Source organism: Mastomys coucha, unplaced genomic scaffold (assembly GCF_008632895.1).
Source record: "Mastomys coucha isolate ucsf_1 unplaced genomic scaffold, UCSF_Mcou_1 pScaffold5, whole genome shotgun sequence".
Classification (NCBI taxonomy): Eukaryota; Metazoa; Chordata; class Mammalia; order Rodentia; family Muridae; genus Mastomys; species Mastomys coucha.
The window spans coordinates 98,642,061-98,653,382 of record NW_022196911.1 but is presented as its reverse complement, the minus strand read 5'-3'; the positions used below and the strand labels follow the sequence as shown (position 1 = coordinate 98,653,382).

At 37.9% G+C, this 11,322-nt stretch overlaps 1 protein-coding gene and 1 long non-coding RNA gene across 11 annotated transcripts in view; both read left to right on the top strand.

The window, feature by feature from the left end:
• The window catches only part of Gpatch8 (G-patch domain containing 8), a 78,172-nt gene that overhangs the window by 11,312 nt on the left and 55,538 nt on the right, over positions 1-11,322 (top strand). For 5 of the 10 annotated variants that reach the window (XM_031354411.1, XM_031354417.1, XM_031354410.1 and 2 more), the window contains exons 2-3: positions 6,754-6,828; positions 7,949-7,983. Coding sequence is in view for 1 of the 10 variants with exons in the window: in XM_031354408.1 (XP_031210268.1) it covers positions 6,754-6,828 (75 nt within the window). In the remaining 9 variants the exon portion in view is untranslated. The remainder of the gene's footprint in view (positions 1-6,753; positions 6,829-7,948; positions 7,984-11,322) is intronic. The other 5 variants (XM_031354408.1, XM_031354409.1, XM_031354413.1 and 2 more) reach the window with 1 other exon arrangement.
• Positions 7,990-10,515, top strand: LOC116078962. Its single transcript, XR_004113687.1, has 2 exons — positions 7,990-8,764; positions 9,328-10,515. It is a non-coding gene; the product is annotated as an uncharacterized LOC116078962 (long non-coding RNA).

Sequence of the window (11,322 nt, the reverse complement as noted above, 5' to 3'; positions counted from 1 at the left end):
AAAGACAGTCCTATGTAGCTCAGGCTGGTCTAGAACCCCCAGTTCTGAATTATTTCTGCCTTTAACTCCCAAGTGCTGAGAGTCAGACCTATTTTCTGAGCATGGTAATTAATGAAATCTTATTTTGATTTCCTTGGTTGTTTTGTTTTTTGAGACAAGTAAGGACCTGTAGCCCTGGCTGACCTTGAACTTGGAGCTTTTCCCTGCTTCTGCCTTAGGAATATAGGATTACAGGCATATGCCATACTAGACTTACGGTGTCTAGAATTTTTGTCTTTTTGTTGTGGTTTAATCCTAATATTATTAATGAAAATAGATTCTAGCCTGAGTTATATTTCTGTTTCTTGAGTTCCGTTATAGTTTATTCCTTGAAACACTGTGGTACTTTTGCTTGTGTGTCTGCCCTTACTTCCCTTGCCATGCTAGCATTGCCATTTACACTTAAGTGAAAGAGACTTATGGGCATCACCAAAGGAATTATAAACAACTATACAGATACTGAAAGGAGTCATTGGTATTACAGCAAATACCAGAAGGCGTGGTGTTGATTTTCCTCTGATAAAAAACAAGTTGACCATTTGACTGTGGAACTGTAACCAAATATGCTTATTGCATATTGTATTAGAGTAGAAAGTTCAGTATGCTCACGATAAAACACTGTAGTGCACGCCTTTAGTCTCAGCATTTGTTAGACAGAAAGGCAGGTGGATCTTTCAGTTTGAGGCCAGCCTGGTCTACAGAGGGAGTTCCAGGACAGCCAGGACTACACAGAGAAACCCTGTCTCTAATACCCCTGCACCCCCCAAAAAAGAAAAAGGGGTAATATACTGTATTATACTATTTTTGTTTGGTTGGTTGTGTTTGTTTGTTTGGAGACAGGGTCTCACAATTGTGAGGGCCCCAATTGTCCTGGAACTTGTTTTGAAGGCCAGGCTGACCTTCAGTTTCCAGAGATCTGTCTGGGTTTGCCTTCTAGGTGCTGGAATTAAAAGCATGCGTTAACACACCTGGCCTTTTTTTTTTTTTTTTTTAAGATTTATTATTGCTGTTGTTTGTTTATTTTGGTTTCTGAGACAAAGCCTCTCTCTGTATAGTCCTGGCTGTTCTGGAACCTGGTCTGTAGACTAGGGTGGCCTCGAACTCAGATCTCCCTACCTCTGCCTCTGGAATGCTGGAATTAAAGGCATATGCCACTTCCTGGCTTCTGTTTGCAGTAAACTTTATACTAATAAAACAATACCATTCATATCCAGAATGTCTAGTTTGGTTTTCTTTTTCTTTTTCTCTCATAATCTTTTTTTTTTCCAAAGATGGGTTTTATGTTGTCTTCTTTTTGAGACATTATTTTTCAATTCCATTGTCTTAGTAGTAAAATTTACTCATTTGGAATGTGTAAAGAAGAGGCAAGCAATAAAGTCTTATTTATTTGGTGACAAAGGAGGGGGATTGGGCTTGTTCATAGCTTAAATATGAAGCTGTCTTGTATGGTTCTGTTTTGTGCCACTTTTTTAAAAATTTGAGGCTTTATCTAGGTGTGGCAGCACATGCATTTAATCCTAATACTCAGGAAACAGAGACAGGTGGATCTTTTGGGTTCAAGGCCAGCCTGGCCTACATAATGATACTGGCTTTAAAAAAAGACTTTTTTTTAAAAATTGTGTTAGTATGGATAAGTGTGGGCTGTGAGTGCCACAGTTTGCTTGTGGAGGTCAGAGGACAACTGTGGTAGTCCATTTTCTATTAGCTCATGGGTTATAGAAATCAAACTTGCTTTCTCTCTTTTTTCTTTTTTCTTTTTTCTTTTTTTTTCAAGACAGGGTTTCTCTGTGTAGCCCTGGCTGTTCTGGAACTCATTCTGTAGACCAGGCTGGCCTCAAACTCAGAAATCCACCTGCCTCTGCCTCCCAAGCGCTAGGATTAAAGGCAGGCGCCACCACTGCCTGGCTTGTTTTTTCTTTTTTCTCCTTTTTTTCATGTATGGAAGGTGGAATCAAAGTTATTTTATATTTTTTTTCTTCTTGAGACAGTCTTATAATCCTGACTGGCTGTGCTATGTAGCAAAGGATGACTTTGAATTTCCCATTCTCCTGGCTCTGCCTCCTAAGCACTAAGATCTAAGATTACTGGTGTATGCCACCACACTTATTCTGTGTGGTGTTGAAGATTGAACCCAGAGCTTTGTGCATATTTGGCAAACATTGTTTTTAAGTCAGCTGTGTCTCTACCCCTGACATCATTATATGTTTTAGATTTAGGAAGTCCAAATTATGGTCAGCAAATAGCTCAGTGGGTAAACATGCTTGCCACCAGCCTCAGAATCCGAGTTAGATGTACAGGATACACATAGTAGATAGAACTCATTCTCTTAAGTTGTCCTCTGACCCCCCCTCCCCCCGAATATGTGTGCTATGGTACAAACATGCACACTCTTACACACATATACATAGCAATAAATGTAATAGTAATTTAAAAAGTGCCAAATATAGATCATTATGTTATTTGAATTATGAGATAGTGTTACAGCTACTATTAGTTGTTAGACAATTTCTAAGCAGTGTTGATAAATGGAGTAGAAAAGGTAAGGCTGGGTGTGGCAGCATTTGTCAGTGGTCCAGCTCTTAAAACATGGGTGCAAGAAGATCAGAAGGACGATCTCACCCTCAGCTCCTTAGAGTGAGTCCAAGGACAGTGTGGGCTACAGGATTCCCTGTCTGAAGAGGCAAACAAATTTTAGTTGGTGAGAGCAGGGAAAGACAGCCATCTGTGTAATATGTTTACTAGCCAGAGTCATGTCAAAGGTAGACTAAGGGATGTGTCAAAGATAAAATCACTTTAAACTTGGCATATACCTCATCTAGATGGAGAAAGTCAGGTATTTGCAGCTTTGTTAATGATTGATATGATCATTCATCAGAAACTTAGAATCTGGGCCAGTGATATGGTTTAACCAGTGCCAGTGTATTTGCTGGGAAGCTTGTTGACCTGGTTTTGATTGCCAGCACCTACAATAAAGTGGGAAGAGTGAGCCAGCTTCACAGTGGTCCTCTTACCTCCACCTGAGGACCAGGACATACCTCTGAGGAGTGCTCGTGCAAGCACACACACAAGTAAATAAAATGAACAAAAAGTATTTTGCTAAAAGCTTTAATTTAGTAATAAGAACCACATTGAGGGGGTCAGGTGTGGTGGCTCAAGCCTTTAGCCTCCACTCAGGATACACAGAAGGCAGAGACAGAGGCGACTCTGAGTTGGAGGCCAGCCTGGTCTACTGAGCTGCAACTGGTTGGCTCAGTAGACTAAATAGAGAGACCCTGTCTCAAAAAAACAAAGACAAAACAAACCCACTTTGAATCTTCTAACTTAGATTATAAGCAACATCGCACCATTTTCTTTCTTTTCCTTTTTTGGTTTTTCGAGACAGGGTTTCTCTGTGTAGCCCTGGCTGTCCTGGAACTCACTCTGTAGACCAGGCTGGCCTCGAACTCAGAAATCTGCCTGCCTCTGCCTCCCAAGTGCTAGGATTAAAGGTGTGTGCCACCACTGCCCAATTTATAAGCAACATTTTCATTACTGGTTTTTATTTTTATTTTGTGTGTTTATGTGTGAGGGCACATGTGCGTGCCCCAGTGGGTCTGCAGAAGTTAGGGTGACAACATTTTGGCAGGTGGTTCTCATTTTCACTGTGTGTTCCTGGAAATGAAGTCAGGATATCAGTGTTTTGCACCAAGTGCTTTTGCCTTATCAGCCAGCAGTTCTCAACCTTCCTAATGCTGTGACCATTTTATACAGTTCCTCATGTTGTGGTGATCACTCCAACCATACAGTTATTTTTGTCGTTACTTCCTAGCTGTAATTTTGCTTTTGTGAGCTACAGTGTATGTTTTCCAAAGGTCTTAGGTGACTTCACCCCTGTGAAAAGGTCATTTGACCCCCACCTCCTTCCAAAAAAAAGGTGTTGCAACCTACATGTTGAGAATACTGTTCTAAGCCGTCATGACAGCCCTCATTAGTGTTTTAGGGGTGGAGATGGAGCTGAATAGTAGAGTGCTTGCTTAGAATTGAAAGGCTCTGGGTTTAATTTTCCTAGAACCATAATAGAACATTCATTTCTTTCTTTTTCAAAAACTCTTGTAACATTAAATATATATACATATCCACAGTACAGGAAAAAGAGAACCAGACCAAAAAACTAATATTTGATTCAATGCTGTATTTTGAATTATTCTTTCCTAATGAAACCAGTAGATCAAAAAAACCCCTCAATTAGAGATAACTTCCAAAAAGTCTGAACTGCTTTGTCTTATTACAATAACAATTAGCTTGATTATGGTTGCATATTACATTGTAAGGGCACATTTATCTCTCAGATTCATCTGCAAAGAACAATGCTGGCAAATCAAACAGTATGATTCAACTTTTATTTTATTTATTTACTTATCATTTATTTGATAAATGTGAGTATTTATTTGATGTATGTGAGTACACTGTAACTGTCTTCAGACACACTAGAAGAGGGCATCAGATCCCATTACAGATGGTTGTGAGCCACATCTGGTTGCTGGAAATTGAACTCAGAATCTCTTGAAGAGCAGTCAGTGCTCTTAACCGCTGAGCCATCTCTCCAGCTCATGATCCAACTTTTATGTTCATTCCTTTGTTATGACATTTTATTTTATTTTGTTTTGTCTTGTGTTTTGAATGGGTTTTGCTGTGTAGCCCAGTCAAGGATGATGGGGTGGAATTATCAGTCCTTCTCACAGCCTCCTAGAATTACAGGTGTGGTCCACCTTATCTAGCTATGGCTTTGTTTCTACAGGATAAAGAAAAATGAAATAGAACTAGAGAGATGGCTCCATGGTTAAGAAAGAGTGTATTGTGCTCTTGCAGAACACCTGACTGAGTTCAGTTCTGAGCAACCACATCAGGCAGCTCACAACTCCAAAAGATTAAGCACCTCTGGCCTCCTTGGGCACCTGTACTCACACACACATAATTAAAATAATAATATACCCCCACACTCCCTCCAGGGTATCACTGTGTACCTTGGCTGTCCTCGAACTCACTCTGTAATACAGACTGGCCTTGAACTCAGAGATCAGCCTGCCTCTCCCTAAAGTGCTGGGATTAGAGGAGTGTGCCTCCCCCCCATAAAAATAAAACAACAAAGAAAAACAAAGCCAACACAATGGCTCTTGCAGACAAACCTGATCACCCAAGTTTGATCCCTAGAACCCACATAGTGGAATAAAGAACCAACTCCTGGAAGTTGGCCTCTGACCTGCACATATGCAGCATGGCACATTTATGAATGCACAAACAAGCACATATAATAAACAAAAAAATTTTTTTGAAAGAAATACTGTTTATGAAAGTAAAAGGGTGAGCTGGAGAGATGGCTCAGATGGCTTACTGACTGCTCTTCCAGAGGTCCCAGGTTCAGTTCCCAGCATTTACATGACAAGAAGAAAGTAAAAGGACACAAGTGAGCCAGTTTAAGCACAGATGTCACAAGTGGTTGATAATGGTTTTAGTTAACAATTAAACAGTTGTTAAGGGGAAAGAGGTTCAGAATTCTAGATTTAGTCCCTTTTTTTCTTCTTTTTTAATTTCCAAGACTTGTGATTGAATGTAGCGCCTCTTGCATTCTGGGCAAATACTTAATCTCTGAGCAGCATCTTCAGCCCCCAGACACAGACTCTCTTAAATTTTTATTATACTTATTAAATATGTTTGAATGTTATGTATGCATATCTATTACCTAAGGAGGCCAGAAGAGGATGCTGGATCCCTGGAACTGGGGTTATAGATGGTTGTGAGCTGCCATGTTGGTGCTGGGAACTGAACCCTCTAGAAGAACAGCCAGTGCTCTTACCCACTGAGCCACGTATGTCTCGAGCTCAAGACAGACTCTTAAGGTTTTGTTCTGTGTTCCTTTGCTTGCTTGCCTTCCTTTGAGAGTCTCTTTCGTTGTCTTTGTTGTTTTTTTGTTTGGGCTAGTGCTTGAACTTAGAGTCTGGTGCGTGCTAGGCAAACCCCCCCCCCCCAAAAAAAAACAAAACAAAACAAAAACAAAAACAAAAACCAGGTAGCTCTGATTATCCTGGAACTCACTCTGGCTTTAAAATCAGAGATCTGTCTTCCTCTGCCTCCTGAGTGTTGGGATAGAATGTGTGTGCCAGGCTTACTAGGCCCTTATCAGTCCCTTACATGGGTTCTGGGGATAAAACTCAGGTCATCAGGCTTGTATCTTTGGGCAACAAGACTTGCCTTCTGAGCCATCCTTCCTCTCCTCAACTGTTTTTATGGGTGAGTGTATACCTTCCATCCCCCATGATTGATCTAGGACCTCTGTGTGTTGTTTAGAAGCTCTAGCCCTGAACTACATCCTCTGGTGGCAGTTTATTAAGAAAATAATTTCTATTTATTTATTTGCCAATATGTGGGGTATGTGTATTCCATGGCACACATGTGTCTGTCAGAGGATGACTTGACTGAAATAGGTTCTCTTTTTTCCACCATGTGTGTGCTAGCGATCAAACTCAAGTGGTCAAGCTTGGTGGTACATGCCTTTACAATGTTGAGCCATCTCGCTGGGCCTCGTAGATTTTTTTTTTTTAAAGTCTCAATTTGTAGTATAATTTTGGTTTTATACCAAAAATAAAAAATAAAAATAACTTGTAGTTATCTAGATTATCAGTTACTTTGATAATAATTACTTTTGAAAAATAACTGCAGGTTTTTTTCCCCCTCCAGGGTAATCACTTTGATCAGTATGAAGAAGGACACTTGGAGATTGAACAAGCGTCCCTTGACAAGCCTATAGAATCGGTAAGATGACCCGTGCTTATTTTGGGTCTTAGCCAGTTAGTTAGGTAGAGCTTGTGTGACACTTGATGTGAGTGAAGTTAAACTTATATACAACTGATAGTACAGTTTAGAGCCATTTTCTTGCATGCCCTAGAGTAATCAGGTGGATTTTTGGGTGTGATTTAATAATGTTAGAAAGTCAGTGTAAAACATAGAGAAAAAGTTAAGATTTGAAAAAGTTAGGATTGGAGAAAATATCGATTTTGGCCCATATTAAACCTTGATAGAAGACAGAAAGTCAGGTGTAGTGTTTTTGTAAATCTAATAAAGGAGTAAAATTTATTTTGATCCTTTAATACCATCTCCGGGCAACATAATCATATGTGAAATGTTCTAGTAGAAACAGTTACAAAGTAGCAAGCTATTAGACCCTTGAGAGACTTGATAAGCTTGGTGTCTGTAGCTTAAGAAATGACTGGTGGTTTTTTTGTTTTCCAGGTCAACAGTTAGTTACTTTTGTCTTTTCACACTTCTTAGTCTATGACAGTAATGATACCAAGCCATAGAACCAGATTTTCTCTGCCTCTTAATTTAAAAAAAAGTGATGGCGATGGTGGCACACGCCTTTAGTCCCAGCACTTGGGAAGCAGAGGCAGGTGAAGCTATGAGTTTGAGGCCAGCCTTGTCTACACAGAGAAAGAAGATCTGTTTCTGGGAGGAAAGAAAAGTTTTGGACATAAAACATAATGTTATTTTAGAACAACTGTCCATTGTTGAAATGTCTAAGCTTGTTATTGTCAGTATTTAAAATTTGTGCTTACATCTATATACTTAAAGAGATTTCATTGAGGTATTGGTAAAACTTGAGTAGATACAAAGTCAGAAAAGGAATCCTAAGTTTTACATCCTTCAAGATAGGTCCCTCTCTCCCTTTAAGAAACACTAGCTTCTTTTCGTTCTGTGAAATAACAAAGCAATTGAGAAAGTATAATTTAACTTTTGCTTTCAAAGCTATGACATAGTAAAGGATCAACATATATTTATGTTCCTAATTAGGTTGGTGTTGTGTGTGTTTGTGTGTGTGTTTAGATGTTTACAGAAATTTACACAACTTGGGGTGTTCGACATTTTTCTTCCACAGCAGTTGGCCCATATTAGCTAAGCAGCCATGATCTGGTTTGTATTGCACGGTCTGCCTTTTTTTTTTAATTTCTTCTTTAGGGGTTTCTTTCTCCCTATCTCCCCTTCTTATTTCTGTCTTTCTGGTCCAGTGAACACTGCATATAGTACTTTCTGTCTTAATGTGCTGGCATGATGCTAGACTAGGCATGGCAGTAATTGATGACGCATGTGATAATGCTGCAGAGGGAGAGTTCATATCTGATAATGTGCTGAACGTCCAGTCTTATATTTTAACATAAGATTAAAATGCCAAGCCCACTTTGCTAATTAAAGTCCACCAAGGCTTGTGCCTTGTTCTGTATCAGAGATTATCATCAGGCAGAATTTCATAATGAAATTCATAGGCAAGATACATGGTTTGTACTTAAATAATTTAGTTTTCCATTTTACTATGACAATATTTCTTTGCATCAGTTTTAAGGACAAACCCCCCCAGTTGTTACAGCTTCCCAGTCCCATATCCTGTGATGTCACAGATGTGCTGTTTCTATTGAGCACTTTGACTTGTCAGTATCAGGAAGTTTAATTAGCCTGAAACTGTAGCCTGTTTCATTTGTAATGTACTTAATGAATATTTCTTCTAAAGCATTTATATTTAGCCCTTTTACATTCTGTGTAGGTCCACATTATAATTTTAAGCCATTCCTATGACATGAGACTAATGATACTATTTCCTCACAGTGCCCAGGAGTTTTTTTCCTTGGACATGTTGTATTCGTAAGCAAAGCACTGTGACAAGACAGTCTGCTTGTGTAATCATTGCCGAGTAATCTCAGTGAGTAAGAGTAGAATCGGCTTAAGTCCTGTTTATTAGAGAATGTTAATCTCCATTAAAGTAACAAATGATACTGTGCTCAGACCAAAACTTTACTTTTTAAAATAAATGTGTGGTCAGAGATATACATGTTATATTAAGTTATACTTCTGGTGATAAATTATTTCTGGAGTCTATAAACATATACATTAATTGGGAGTTAATTGTTTAAATAATAGTAGGAAGACCTTTTAAGATGCATTATGTTAAATAGAAGGTAGGACTCAAAAAAGAAAAAAAAAGAAAGAAAGAAAAATGGGACCCAGAAAACGAAGAGCTTTATTTCTGCTACCTAATCGTTTGGAAATAAAATTTGAAGTTTTAAAAGAATACCTACATGGTTGATATCAAAATAAGTAGTGTTCCTTCTCATCCAAAGACAAAAGTCCTCTATATGAATGCCCAACAGGAACTATGTGTTTAGTTTTGGGGCTGGCTGGCTGTCTTGAGCTGTTTTGTTCTGAGCAGGAATGTTGCTTTTAACACAGAAAGAGCCTCTGCTGAATTAAGATCTTTCTCTGCAGCAATATCTTGAGAGGTGCTGACTGTTTTGCTACAGCATGCAACTCAAAAGTGGCTGGGAATACACAGCTTTGGGAGTCTACAGATCATTGCAGGAGCTAAAGTGTAGTCATTTCAATACATAAGCAAGGTAATCTGCAGGAACTGATGACTGTGGAGGTCTGCACAGGTTTGTGTCAAGAATATGCCTATATGAAGGGCTATTATGGGTATGGAATTAAGGCTATTTGTTTCATAATAGAGCATATTTGATACAAATCAGCAAAATGAAATGAGATTCAAAGATTTTAATGAATTATACATTAACCAAACTTCTGAAGTCTGGATTTGTTAGTGAGATGATACGGTTATTCAGTTTTAGTAGGCAAATGTTAAAAACAAAATTCATAAAGTACAAAATTCATAAAAAAAAAGAATCAGAAATTACTTGATAATGTTTGCTATAAAGTTTTATTTTCCTTCATTTCAGCTAATAAAATACTTTTGGTCAAGAGTAAAATATTTTCTAAAAAAATTACATTAGAATTGGCAAGTATCTGGATTATAGTGAAAGAACAGAATACAAGTTTTTTTTCTTACCACAAACAACTTTTTTAGTTTCAACTTTAAAAGTTGTTTTAGCTATGCGATTTTTGACGTTCAAGCCACAATTATGACCTCCATACATTTAAAATATTGGGAAAACGAAGTGTAATCTAAAGCTATAGCCCAATCTTAGATTCTGTTGTAATTACAAGAATCGGTTAGTACAACTTAGGATATATGATTTTTATGACCTTATCCATGTTTGAAGATGATAAATCAGATGGGATAATGAAGGTGGACAAAAGAAAAAAATGCCTGCATCATAGACTTGAAAAAAATGCTGTGTTTAGTACAATTGAAAGTACAACTTTCCACCAGATAAGTTGCTTTTTTTATTGTAACTGACTGATAAAAATCCTGACTTTAGGAGTTGGTAGGTTTAGTGGGTTTAAAAAAAGTTAGTGTTAAGTTTTCCAAATATCTAGTTGCCAATGTTTAGTTTACTTATGTAGGGATTTAGTAGTACATATATAACTGGAGTTTTGTTATGTTGCATATCTGTGTAGATCTGTGGACTCCACTAGTTCCAAAATGTAACTCTGTGAGACTGCTAATTTGACTCTTAGCAGTGACCTTATGTGGACTGCACAATAAACAGTATGCTTCTTGGAGCTGAATGGTGTAGCATTACTATATGGCTTTTCTCTCTAGTCTTCATTGTCATCTGTAGTGAGCTTTAGATTTTTTTGTTTGGGGAAGTTTTACAGATTTGCTCTTTGCATGGGTTCACCTGGTAGCATTGGTTCTTGCTTAGAGTCTCTAATACACAATCAGCAAAGCTTACAACCCACTCAAGAGACTTACCATTTTTGTCCTGCTGAAAATGGGCTAAATTATATAAATTAAATCTGGTTGTCAACTAAAAGAAAATTGACTGTGGGACTAATTCTCATCTAGTCACTGATGTATCTGTAGTGGTTTTCTCTTGAGAATATGAGGTTCTATTTTCTATCAAACCTTGTAGTCAGCCCTTGCAATAAAACACATTTTTATCTGTGTTTTGGCATGTACTGTGCTACTGTTGCCAAATGGTCCTAGTTCCTGTAGTGGTATATAGTTAAATGGAGCAGAGAGCAGTTCCTGTGAAGGCTTTGTACTTCGAGTTTAATTGATAAATAAGAATGTTAAAGACCATCTAAAATAGTTACTGAGGTTTTTTTTTTTTTTCTTTGTTTTTTTAACATTGGTATTACATTTTCAACGTATTGGTGGTTACTTATAAAGCACTTTTTGCATTTGAAGATCCTCCCATTTAAAAACTCTTAACATAACAGACAGGAACACATGTTGGTAGTACAGAATTTTAATTTACTTTTTAATTTAGAAATAGAAAGCCAGAACAAGTTAAATGAGGTAATCTTGCTCCCTTCCCCCCCAAAAAGAGTTTTCAGTTCAGCTTCATTTGAACGCAC